Source organism: Podarcis erhardii, assembly GCF_964252035.2.
Source record: "Podarcis erhardii genome assembly, chromosome: 15".
NCBI lineage: Eukaryota > Metazoa > Chordata > Lepidosauria > Squamata > Lacertidae > Podarcis > Podarcis erhardii.
Genome location: NC_138505.1, coordinates 11,564,729 through 11,578,269, shown reverse-complemented (window position 1 = coordinate 11,578,269; position 13,541 = coordinate 11,564,729). Strand labels below are relative to the sequence as shown.

The 13,541-nt window shown below is 45.9% G+C and overlaps 1 protein-coding gene across 1 annotated transcript; it reads left to right on the top strand.

Annotated features, from left to right (window-relative positions):
- Positions 1-3,970: 3,970 nt before the first annotated feature.
- TTC9C (tetratricopeptide repeat domain 9C) lies at positions 3,971-8,498 on the top strand. Its single transcript, XM_081841416.1, has 5 exons — positions 3,971-4,002; positions 4,173-4,281; positions 5,373-5,628; positions 5,974-6,156; positions 8,046-8,498. The coding sequence occupies exons 1-5, from the start codon at positions 3,986-3,988 to the stop codon at positions 8,138-8,140; spliced, it is 660 nt and encodes a 219-aa protein (XP_081697542.1). The 5' UTR covers positions 3,971-3,985; the 3' UTR covers positions 8,141-8,498.
- Positions 8,499-13,541: the final 5,043 nt, after the last annotated feature.

The following is a 13,541-nucleotide window of genomic DNA, read 5'->3' as shown; positions in this document are numbered from 1 at the left end:
CTCGGAGGACGGGCCGGCTAGGCAGCGAGGCGCATCGCGCAGGCGTGGACAGCCAGCAGCCCGTCGATGAGGGCAAGCGGCGCAACAACGCATGCGCTTCGTTGCGGCGCATGCGCGCTTGCTGCCCCTTCGCGTCCCCGCCCTCTCCTCTTTCGATCCCACTGTAGTTAAAAAAGGTCCCTTTAGTTCACGCGGCCTCGGTTAATTTTTTTTATTTACTCCAACGATCTGTTAAGCACCCCTTTTGCTTTGAACTGTGCATGCGATTTCCCGCGCCTACGTGCACGGTGATAGATTTTGGGCGGGCAGCTAACGCCCGTTGGGGCGGGCGTATTACAAGAGGGGAATATGAATTTTTCTGATTGGCTGAAATTCACCAATCAGAATATAAGAGCTCGCAAAGTTACTCTGCCTAGGAACAGTCCAAGCTGCTTTTTAATTGGGCGGCTTCTCTCGAACCTTCTTATCCTCTTCTTTTTACCTCAAATTGAGGGCGCCGCCATCTTGCCCTTAAAAGCCTCACATTAAGAGAACCGTTGTTTTCTCTTGTTGCCCCTGGCAGCGACTCTTACGGTTTCAAAAGTTGCATAACTGGCAGAAATTAGGTGCAGCGTGCAAATCGGGGCTGCTGCACTAGTTAAATTACTACGTGTTGGCAACTCTTTAAAGACAGAACCCTTGCTAGTAGCAAGGTTTATTTATTGAATCTTTTACACTCCACCTTCTCTCTTGATCCCCCAAAGCAGGGGTAGGCAAACTAAGGCCTGGGGGCCAGATCCGGCCCAATCGCCTTCTCAATCCGGCCCGCAGACGGTCCGGGAGTCAGCATGTTTTTACATGAGTAGAATGTGTCCTTTTATTTAAAATGCATCTCTGGGTTATTTGTGGGGCCTGCCTAGTGTTTTTACATGAGTAGAACGTGTTCTTTTACTTAAAATGAATCTTGGGATTATTTATGGGGCATAGGAATTCGTTCATATTTCCCCCCCAAAATATAGTCCGGCCCACCACATGCTCTGAGCATAGGTGTCAACGTTTCCCTTTTTTAAAGGGAAATTCCCTTATTCCGAATAGGATTCCTCGCAAGAAAAGGGGAAAGTTGCCAGCTATGGCTCTGAGGAACGGTGGACCGGCCCCCAGCTGAAGAAGGTTGCTAGCCCCTGCCCCAAAGTGCGACCAAAAACACACAGTACTGTACAGTAACACGGGGACTCTCCCTCTTTTTTTCTCACTTCATCACCTGCAAGCATTTGCTTCTTTATTTCTGAAGGTATCTCCCACATATGCTGGGTAGTTTCATGCTTTGTGGATGTGCCTGTAGTGCATCAAGAACTAATTGAAACAAAACAATGTCTTAGGTCAATTTGGTAATCTCATTAATAAAGAGAAGGATTAGGCCCAAACTACACAGGTTGGTGGCAGGACACCACATGCCATCTTCAAATGTTCCAGCCATGTCAGTGGCAGAAAGTGGGCATGACTGGCAGTACAATCCCATACCCTCCAACATTTCTCCAATGAAAATAGGGACATCCTATTATTATTATTATTATTATTATTATTATTATTATTCAGAAAGTGGTGGTGGTGGATGAGTGTTCAGACCCCTGGGCTCTCACTTGTGGGGTGCCTCAGGGTTCTGTCCTCTCCCCCATGCTTTTTAACATCTACATGCAGCCGCTGGGAGATATCATCAGGGGGTTTGGGCTGGGTGTTCATCAGTATGCGGATGATACCCAGCTCTACCTCTCTTTCAAATCAGAACCAGTGAAGGCTGTGACGGTCCTGTGTGAGTGTCTGGAAGCGGTTGGAAGATGGATGGCGGCTAACAGATTGAGATTGAATCCTGACAAGACAGAAGTACTGTTTCTGGGGGACAGGAGGCGGGCAGGTGTGGAGGATTCCCTGGTCCTGAATGGGGTAACTGGGAGTCATTTTGGACTCACAGCTGTCCATGGAGGCACAGGTTAAATCCGTGTCCAGGGCAGCTGTGTACCAGCTCCATCTGGTACGCAGGCTGAGACCCTATCTGCCTGCGGACTGCCTCGCCAGAGTGGTGCATGCTCTGGTTATCTCCCACTTGGACTACTGCAATGCGCTCTACGTGGGGCTGCCTTTGAAGGTGACCCGGAAACTACAACTAATCCAGAACGCAGCAGCCAGACTGGTGACTGGGAGCAGCCGCCGAGACCATATAACACCGGTCTTGAAAGACCTACATTGGCTCCCAGTACGTTTCCGAGCACAATTCAAAGTGTTGGTGCTGACCTTTAAAGCCCTAAACGGCCTCGGTCCAGTATACCTGAAGGAGCGTCTCCACCCCCATCGTTCTACCCGGACACTGAGGTCCAGCACCGAGGGCCTTCTGGCGGTTCCCTCACTGCGAGAAGCCAAGTTACAGGGAACCAGGCAGAGGGCCTTCTCGGTAGTGGCGCCCTCCCTGTGGAACGCCCTCCCACCAGATGTCAAAGAGAACAACAACTACTAGACTTTTAGAAGACATCTGAAGAAGGCAGCCCTTTTTAGGGAAGCTTTTAATGTTTGATGTATCACAGTATTTTAATATTCTTTTGGAAGCTGCCCAGTGTGGCTGGGGAAACCCAGCCAGATGGGCGGGGTATAATAAATTATTATTATTATTATTATTATTATTATTACCAAACCAACTCCGGGCTGCTTCCAACAATAAATAAAAATTAAAATTAATCATTTTAAAAACTAGAGGTCAAATAGCTCCATACCCTCCAACATTTCTCTGATGAAAATAGGGACATCCTAAGGAAAAACAGGACATCTATATGACACTCACTGTTTATATAATCAGGAAATGCATATAATTTTACATCAAAATTATCCAATTTGGCTTCACCTCAGATTACACATCTATATCTGACCAGACATTCAGATAAATCTTTCTGTTCATGGCAATTTATGAAATTCCACATTGGTATGAACATTGCTATAAATATGAACATTGCTATAAATTTGTCCAGGGAGGGTGGAAGGGAATATAATGTTTGTTATTATTGTTCATATATGCAAACATTTTTGAAGCAATGTTCCATACATTAGAAGATAGCCTTAGTCTCCAATGTCTCCAATTATTCATCTAACCCCTTGGTAGCCATCAATATATCTTCTGGAAGCGAATTCCATCTTCTATGTGCTGCATGAAGAAGCACTTTCTTTTGGCTGTCCTAAATCATCATAACATTTGCCTTCATTGAATGAGCCATGTTCTAATATTATGAGGGAGAAAAACTTCTATCTATCCTCTTTCTCTTCACCATGCATAATTTTATCCCCCTCTCTCATGTCCCTTCCCCAACTTGCTCACATCCCCTCCATACTAAAAGGTCCCAAATGTTAAAATTTTGTTCCTTATAAAGATGCTCATAAAGCCACATCAACTGAAACTGGTCCATGATGCCACAGTAGCTGTGTGCAAAGGAGGGCAACCAAGATGATGAAGGGTTTGGAAACCAAGCTTTATGAAGAACGGTTGAAGAAGCTGGGTATGTTTAGCCTGGAAAGGAGGTGACTGAGAGGAGATATGATAGCCATCTTCCAATATATAATAAGGGCTGTCACACAGAAGATGGAGCAGGCTTTTCTCCTGCTCTGGAGGGTAGGACGCAAACCAATGGCTTCAAGTTGCAATAAATGAGATTCTGACTAAACATCAGGAAGAACTGTGTGACAGTAAGAGCAGTTCAACAGTGGAACAGACTCCCAGGAGTGATGGGGGACTTTCCTTCCTTGGAAGTTTTTTAAGCAGAAGTTGGATGGCCATTTGCCACCTAGCTGAAATTCCTGCATTGCAGGAGGTTGGACCAGATGACCCTCAGGGTCTCTTCCAACTCTACAATTTACAGTTTTATGACCCAAAACTTTTGCTGCATTGCCTACGTACACAGGAGACTTGCGTGCTTTCCAGTACGCACACGTGTCCGCATCCACTCAGAAGGAAACCCCACTGAGTTCAATGGGTCTTACTCCCAGGTAAGAGTATATACAGTGTAAAGCCAGCAGTTTGCGCTATTAGCAATACTGGGGGCTGGTTGTTCCCCGGCTCTCCCGCTCGCCGCCTCCGAAATCAGCTGACTCCGGTCACGTGATTTCGCTGCCCGAAGCTGCTTCCCATTTTTTTGCTGTTTAAACTCTGCTTCCAGGTCACGGCGGGGGTGTGGCAGCCCATGCAGAGCAGCAAGTGGGGATGGCCGGCTCCAGAAACTGCTGCCGCCGCTCCTTTTGATCCCAATGGCCACCGCAGCAGCAAAGGTACTGGGGGGGGGGGGTTGTAGCTCATTTGTACAGCATCTGCTTTGCATGCACACACAAAAAGGTGTCAAGTACAGTCCTTCCAGTAGCACCTTAAAGACCAACTGAGTTAGTTCTTGGTATGAGCTTTCGTGTGCATGCACACTTCTTCAGAACACACACGAAATGCACACGAAAGCTTATACCTAGAACTAACTCAGTTGGTCTTTAAGGTGCTACTGGAAGGAATTTTTTTATTTTGTTTTGACCATGGCAGACCAACACGGCTACCTATCTGTAACAAGTACAGTCCTTGGCATTCCCAGGTAGGGCACGGAATACCCCCTGCCTGAAACTCTCTCTCTGGAGCCTAACTGTAAGGAAGCATCACCTGTTCCTGCTGAAGGCAGTCCTTCATTCAGAATCACGAGGACTGGAATCTTTACATTTACAACTATTTTAAAAGACAACCGAAGGCGGCCCTGTTTAGGGAAGTTTTTAATGTCTGGTGCTGTATTTTTTTAAATATTCGGTTGGAAGCCGCCCAGAGTGGTTGGGGAAACCCATAAATAATAAATAATAAAATAATAAATATAAATAATAAAATAATAAAATAAGAAATTATTACAGTGGTACCTCGGGATGCGAGCGGGATCCGTTCCGGAGCCCCATTTGCATCCCAAACCGAACCCAAGACGCGATGAATAATTGTGCTCCTGAACTGTTGGTCATGGAAATGGCCAGGGTGGGGGGGGTGACCCTGGAATTAATCTTGAGTGGTGCCCCCGTGTGTGATGTTGTTGTTGAGCCAGTTGGATCAGTCACCATATTGCCATTAAATATATGGCCAGTTGCCAAACTTCCCTGAAACTGGGAGATTGGTACAAGGGAAGTTGAAAGGCAGAGTCAAGAGGGTCAAATCACTGCAAACATTAAGACCAACAACATGGTGTCGACTGCATTCCGTTGTTAACATGATGGCTGCATTCCCTTGGATAGTGGAGTTGTTGATGGACTAATGCTGCCATCATGCCTGATCACTGGCTGAGGCTGATGGGAGCTGGAGTCCTGGCGCCCATCTTTTAAATTACTCTGCTCCCTGTCTCTTACAGGCTTCTTTGGAAGCAACTATGGACCAACGGCTGCAGCAGGCCCAAGCCTTCAAGAAGGAAGGGAACCACTGTTACAAAGAGGGGCGTTTGCGGGCTGCCGTGAGCCGCTATCACTGGGCCTTGCTGCAGGTGAAAGGGCTGGATCCCAGCGTGCCTTCGCCTTTGCAGGAGTTTGGTGCAGAGAGGCCTCTTGTGACACCGGAACAGGAAAAGGAACTCCACAGCACCCAAAGCGACTGCTACAACAACCTTGCTGGTAAGCCAGGGAGAGTCTATTACATGTATCAGATGAAGTCCACAAGCATGGCATGACAGCGACTGACTGGGCTATCCCATGATAGCTATCCCATCCTATTGGCTGGGTGATAACGTTCTCCCATTTGTCTGTCTTGTCCAAGACCTCCAGCCCTTATTATTGGATTGACTCTCAATGAAAGGTGTTTTCATAAATTTATTTTTCTCCTGTTAGCTGTAGGCTGGCTAATGGTGAGAGCACCTTTGAGCATGCACAGAGTGCCTACCTGAACCCCTTCCCATTGAGTAATCCCAGGCTGTTGCTGGCCTCCTAGTAACAATGTTGTGCTGTGTGCCTCTTCCACAGCGTGCCTCCTACAAATGGAACCTGTGAACTATGAGCGGGTGAAAGAGTACAGTCTAAAAGTCCTAGAAAGGCAGCCGGAGAACCCCAAGGCGCTATACCGAGCTGGAGTGGCTTTCTACCACCTGCGGGATTACGACAGAGCCCAGCACCATCTACTGGCAGCAACCAGCAAGCAGCCCAAAGGTGAGAGGGGCTAACATGGTGCTGGAAGGATCATAATACAGGTCACTTTGACTTTGGTGATCTCTAGAGCAAGTGTGGGCATCTGGAACATAAGAAGCTGGCCTATACTGAGGCTGTATACGCACTATACCTTTAAAGCACATTCTTTCCCTCAAAGAATTCTGGGCCTTGTAGTTTGTTAAGCGTTGCTTGGAATAGTAACTCCCTGAGGGAATAAACTAGTGTCCAGAATTCTTTGAGGGAAAGAATGTGCTTCGAATGTTCCTTAAAGGTGTAGTGTGTTTTTGTTTTTATTATGTCTTTTGTGTTTTTTATATTGCAATTTTATGTTGTGGATTGCCTTGAGATCTACAGGTATAGGGCAGTATACACATTTAATAACTAAAATAATAATTATTATAATACAGTCGTACCTTGGAAGTCGAACAGAATCTGTTCGGGAAGTCCGTTCAACTTCCAAGACATTACGAAGCCAAACTATTGGGTTCCAAAGAACATTTGCAAACCGGAACACTCACTTCCAGGTTTGCGGCGTTCGAGAGCTAAAACGTCCGAGTACCAGCACATTCGGGATTCAAAGTACGACTGTAAATACACATCCCTAGTCAGTCAGTCAGTCAAATTATTTCTTTATTAGAGACCATTGATCATCATCAAAATACAAACAGTAGAGAAGTACATTTTAGCAGAGGTGGGCCCCAATGCAAGAGACCCCATATTGTGTATACTGTCAGACATCTTCAATATTGTCTGCACTGAGCAGTAGCAACTCTTCCGTTTCTCTGGCAGCGGACATTCCCAGTCCTACCTGGAGTTACTGAGGACTGGAACCTGGGACCTTCTGCATGCAAAGCATATTCATCTACCACAGACGTACAGCACCTCCCTGACAGTTTGTGAGCTGGATTCAGCCCACAAAACAACTTCTTCCAAATTTTCTTTTTTTAAAAAAAATAATAATATTTATTCAGAATTTTGAGGATTACAAAAAGAAAAAAGAAAAATACAAAAGACAGAAAAAATACAAAAAAATACAATCATTTAGAAAAAGAAAAAAAAAACAGATTAAACCTTTACATAACTTTCTTCCTTTACTTATTTCCTTGACCTCCTCACACCTCCCATTTTTGTATTCTAGTTCAAATTGTTATTTCAGCAAATCCTTCCAACCTTGTTTTTATCTTAATAATTTGTTTTAATATATTGTAATTTTACGTTCTCTCATTCATCAATTTCATCAATTCATTTTTACTTAATCCTTTATATCATTTCTACCAAAACCACATAATTTTCTTTTTCCAACATCTTTGTAACAATCCTTAATTTTACAATATTTTTTAAGATATACTTTAAATTTTTTCCAATCTTCTTCCACCAACTCTTCTCCTTGGTCCCAGATTCTGCCAGTCATCTCAGCCAATTCCATATATTCCATCACCTTCGTCTGCCATTCTTCCCGGGTGGGTAAATCTTGTGTCTTCCAATACTTTGCGATGAGTATTCTTGCTGCTGTTGTGGCATACATTAAAAAGTTCTATCCTCCCTTCGCACCAATTGGCCGACCATGCCCAGGAGAAAGGCCTCTGGTTTCTTCTGAAAGGTATATTTAAATACCTTTTTCATTTCATTATATATCATCTCCCAGAAGGCCTTAATCCTAGGGCATGTCCACCAAAGGTGAAAGAATGTGCCCTCAATCTCTTTACATTTCCAACATTTATTATCGGGCAAATGATAAATTTTTGCCAGCTTGACTGGGGTTAAGTACCACCTGTAAATCAAACTTCTTCCAAATTTTCATTGCGGCATTTTAAAAAACAATCGAATTTAACTTTGGTTTTTGCAACCCTTTCCCTTCCTGTTTTTCTTTTCCAATCTCTCCATTGAAGATGCCAACGTGAAGCGTTACCTGCAGCTGACGCAGTCTCAGCTGAACAGCTACCACAAAAAGGAAAAGCAGTTGTACATGGGGATGTTCGGCTAGAGGCGGCAGGTCCTCCCTGAAAACACCTGGATATGGCCTAGTGTTGACTCCTGGTTTTGTGGGCCATATGTGGCTATTGGCTTCAGAAGCATCAGATGACGCAGTGCCTTGGGAAACGTGTTTCATCACCAATTGAGCCTGGGAAAGTGTGAGCGACAGAGACCTCCTTCAACATTTCCTTCCCTACCCAATGTTGCTGTTTTTGGGTGCGGAACGGCTTGGGGATGGACTGCCCAACCCCTAAACGATTCCCTCCCTTCCATTGCGGCTAAAATAGGAACTACCGGCTAGATTTGCTCTCTGTTTCGTTTCCCCCCTTCCATCTCGCTGTTTCATAAAAGTATTTTGGGAAATGTAACTTTTGACTGCGTGTGTATGTGTGGTGCTTGTTTTACGCTTTGATTCTGCAGAGGGAGAAACTGAAACTGAAACAAGAAAGGCTGAGCCCCTTATTCATATATTGGCTTTGGGGAAATTGCTGAGTTTTGAATGTGAGTCTTTCTCTCCTCCCACCCCTCCATTACACATATCTAGCAGGTGACTCAACACTGCTTTGTTATCGGGGGTTTTCGGTGCCCTTCGTTGCTATAGCGACCGTCACTAGGCCTCTCCTGTGGCTTGCTCCTATGGCAACGGCGTCGTGTTGTGTCAGCTATGCTTGGCATCTCCGTGTGACCTCGCCCCCACCCCAGCCAGGGCCCAGACACCTCTGCCCATACAAAAGGAGGGCCAGAGGTCTGCATGTTCCACCTACCACATGCCTGTGTTGGAGCTTTTGCCGCTGCTGCTCTTAAAAGTTGCTAGTCCATCCAGTGTTTAAGAAAATGGGTTTGCTTCCCTTTCTTCATATTTCTTCTAACATAAAATTGAAGTTGGGGTGAGTTATTAGTGATCCTTGGTTGCATGCCAGAAGAGGCCAACCCTTCCAAGAGAGAGAGATGCCTGGGATTTCACCTGGGTCTGAATCCTGCAAGGCCCTGGCAGCTACTGGCACATAGGGAGCATTGTGAGGCTGGGAGGAAGATCAAGGCCACATTCCCACCATACATTTAAAGCTCTGTCATACCATATAATAATACAGTGGTACCTCGGGGGACGCGGGTGGCGCTGTGGGTAAAACCTCAGTGCCTAGGACTTGCCGATCGCATAGTCGGCAGTTCGAATCCCCGTAGCGGGGTGCGCTCCCGCTGCTCGGTCCCAGCGCCTGCCCACCTAGCAGTTCGAAAGCACCCCGGGTACAAGTAGATAAATAGGGACCGCTTACTAGCGGGAAGGTAAACGGCATTTCCATGTGCTGCTCTGGCTCGCCAGAGCAGCTTCGTCATGCTGGCCACGTGACCCGGAAGTGTCTGTGGACAGCGCTGGCTCCCGGCCTCTTGAGCGAGATGAGCGCGCAACCCTAGAGTCTGTCAAGACTGGCCCGTACGGGCAGGGGTACCTTTACCGTTTACCTCGGGTTAAGAACTTAATTCGTTCCGTAGGTCTGTACTTAACCTGAAATTGTTCTTAACCTGAAGTACCACTTTAGCTAATGGGGCCTCCCGCTGCTGCCACGCCACCGGAGCACGATTTCTGTTCTCATCCTGAAGCAAAGTTCTTAACCCAAGGTACTATTTCTGGGTTAGCAGAGTCTGTAACCTGAAGCATCTGTAACCCGAGGTACCACTGTAATAATTTATTATCAATACCCCGCCCATCTGGCTGGGTTTCCCCAGCCACTCTGGGCAGCTCTCAATAGAATAATACAGTCATACCTTGGGTTGCGAATGTGATCCGCGCGCGAGGCACGTTTGCAACCCGCAGCATTCGCAGCCTGAAGTGCCACGTCTGCGCACGTGCGTGATGCGATTCGGCGCTTCTGCACATGCGCATGATGTCATTTTGCGCTTCTGCGCAGGCGCCTAAACCCGTAAGTAACCCGTTCCGGTACTTCCGGGTTCGGCGCAGTCCACAACCCGAAAACATGCAACCTGCAGCCTTCGTAACCCGAGGTGTGACTGTAGTAATACAGTGGTACCTCGGGTTACAGACGCTTTAGGTTACAAACTCCGCTAACCAGGAAGTGGTTGCTTCAATTTAAGAACTTTGCCCCAGGATAAGAACAGAAATTGCACGCCAGTGAGAGGCCCCAATAGCAAAAGCACGCCTCAGGTTAAGAACCGTTTCAGTTTAAGAACGGACCTCTGGAACGAATTAAGTTCTTAACCCGAGGTACCACAGTAGTAGTAGTAGTAGTAATAATAATAATAATAATAATAATAATAATAATAATAATAATAGATCAAACATTAAAAACTTCCCTATACAGGGCTGCCTTCAGATGTCTTCTAAAAGTCGTGTACAGTAGTTCTTTATCTCCTTGACATCTGATGGGAGGGCGTTCCACAGGGCGGGTGCCACTACCAAGAAGGCCCTCTCAGTGGCTCCCTGTAACCTCACTTCTCGCAGTGAGGGAACCGCCAGAAGGCCCTCAGAGCTGGACCTCAGTGTCCGGGCAGAACGATGGGAGTGGAGACGCTCCTTCAGGTGTACTGGGCCGAGGCCGTTTAGGGCTTTAAAAGGTCAGCACCAACACTTTGAATTGTGCTCAGAAACTTTAAACTGTCATGGTTACCCACAATAATTTTGGGAGCCGTAGTTTGTTATGGCTGCTGAGAGTTGTTAGGTGATCCCCATTACAGTGTTACAATTCTCAGAGTTCCCTGGGAAGGGGGATCGATTGCTAACTGGGCATTTGTAACCTTGTGAGAATAATGGAGTATTCTAACAGCTCTCTGCACCCATAACAAACTATAGCTCCCAGATTTTTTGGGGGGGAATGCACTTTCAATGTATGTTGTGACTGGCCTCAGCGTGCTACGAGGGGAGATCCATGCTCAAAATCCCACCCAGTAACTAAGGACCCCTCCCTCCAGGCTGGTTTATGTATGTGAGTTTGCCAGTATATCCTGCAAGGGGCTAAGGTCCCTCACACACACCCCAAAAAATATTTTAAGGGACTGAGCCCCCACAAAGTTGATGGGTATCGCTTACCTGGACTCCCCCTGTTTTATTCAAGTTGGCAGCCCTGAATATGTGGCTGATTCAGTATAGTACATTCCTGGTGGATTTGCACCAGACACGCAAAAAAACTTGTTTTATTAGTAGTTCTGTGAGGCGTCCTCAGCGGTTACCACCTTATTGCCGTCTGCAGGGGGCACTCTTGTGCCACAGTGCAAGAAAAGAGGGGGGGAATAAATAGGAATATGTGTGGTATAGCAAGTTACAGGATTTCAGAAGGAAGTTACGGGACCTGCACCAACTGGGAAAATAAAGCAGTTTGTCCACCCTGAAACTTTTGAAAGTGGGGTCATGTGTAGCTGCCCTGACAACACAATATGCCAAAATGATTGTGAATACAGGGTAAAAAGGATGTCCCGAGTGAGGGTTAAAGCACCCCCCACTCTACTGGTTCATAGTAGGTTTGGGGAAGGAAAATGGTGGGGACCTAATCCGAGAGGCTTCTAATTCTGAGCCATGTTGGCACTTGTACAGAGTCAGAACTCCTGCCTTTATTGATTTTGTCATTTCTGCCTTCTTCCCGGTCCTCCAGCTGTGACATCCCAGCAAACATCCTTCATTGCTGCCATGCATGTCTCCTCCAGTCTCTTAAACAAATATGTGTGTGTGTGTGTGTGTGTGTGAGCAGCTGGGAAAGGGGGCTGTTTGCTTTTCTCAGCTGCCGTTTGTGACCTTGCCTCTTGCAAACAAGACATCAGCAAGTTTTTCTTTTTGTGGGTGGGGGTCACTGCGGGGGGGGGGTGCCCACGGGCCTCTGTGTCCATAGTATCTTTGTGACTTGGTAGCAACCGCAGCGGAATGTGTGTGCGGTGTGCGGCGCATGTGTACATTGTGGGTGTGGTAGCACTGAACCAAACAGAAATTTGGCTTCTAGAAGATAACTGTTGGGGCGGTTGTTTTAATCGTCAAAGAAAGGTGCTAGTCCACACGGTGGCAATATTTGCTGACAGGTCAGCACCCAAAGAAGGCCTGGACAGAGGCAAACAAGTGAGAGGAAATTAACTCCTGAAAGGAAGGAAATTTGCATGACACAGTCCTGAGTGTGCCCCCCAGAGTGGTACCGATTTTTCCGTGTACTGTATAAGACTGGTTTTTCTCCCTAAAAAATAATGTCAAAAAATTTGGGGGCATCTTATACACGGGGGCCATCTTCCCCATTTTCTTAAATCGGAGTCCCCCAAAATAGGGGTCGTCTTATACATGCTGGCGTCTTATGGGTGGAAAAATATGGCAATTGAAGAGGGCCCAAAGTTTATTTATTTAACCCCCTCTTCCTCTTAAAACCCAGGGCAGCAAACACAAAAGCGAGAAAGTAAACATATTAAAACATATTTAAAAACATGTAACATATTTAAAAACATGAGAGATTGTGGCCAGCAGGATGATGGAAGGTATGCATTGTGACTACTTTGCTATGTCATTGTTCTGCATTTCTTCATGCTGAAAGCCACCTTCAGCATTGTTTGAAAGGCGGCATATAAATAAAATTATGTATCTACATATGTATGTGATCGGTTCAGGGTGTGTACTGCTCAGCAGTATTTGGCTGTTTTGCCAAGATGCAGTAGATAAACTGTTATGCGCAGATCTCCACGATTATAATTTTATTAAAATAAAATTTTATTAAGGCAACTGGGGAGAATGGTGAGAAAAGCTCAACAACTTTGCCAATAAAAGCTCAACAACTTTTGTGTCCAGATTTTCACTTTTTGAAATATGGCAACCCACCCACCCACACCCCCCCCACACACAATGAAACCTGGATGGTGTAGTTTGTTAAGGGTACTGAGAGTTGTTAGAAGACCCCTGCTCCTTTTACAGAGCTACAATTCTCACAGTGGTTTAACAATCAATCCTTTTTCCTGGGGGATTAAACACTGCTTAAGACCCTGAATAATGACTGAAGACATTCCTAAGCAGATACGGGCTTCTTATTAACAAATTCCATTGATTAAAATAGCTGTCTTAAGGAGGCCTGGGTATGACATTTTAGGCCAGGGGGCGGAACCAAATGCCTTCTGTCTCCTCATATACAGTACGTGACAAAAATACTGTATAACAATGAACTAAATCGAAGGCAGGCAGAAGATTGAGCAGGATCTCCTGGGAGATTAATAGGTTATTGATTAGAAGTTTCTGCTTCCTAAACGATTAACTATGGCTGTATACACACCATACATCTCCCCACCCCACCCCACCCAAAATCTGGGAACTGTAGTTTACCCCTCACAGAACTACAATTCCCAGCAGTCTTCGCAAAATAGTTCCTAGGGTGCTCTGGGTGTGTACAATTTAAATGTAGTGTGTACACAGCAAAAAGTGTGTTTGTTTTCTAAACTGG

Excerpts from the sequence above, each read along its gene's own strand:
- TTC9C (XM_081841416.1), top strand. Across the intron at positions 5,629-5,973 it reads CTGCTACAACAACCTTGCTG|CGTGCCTCCTACAAATGGAA; the intron begins GTAAGCCAGGGA and ends CCTCTTCCACAG. Across the intron at positions 6,157-8,045 it reads AACCAGCAAGCAGCCCAAAG|ATGCCAACGTGAAGCGTTAC; the intron begins GTGAGAGGGGCT and ends TCTCCATTGAAG.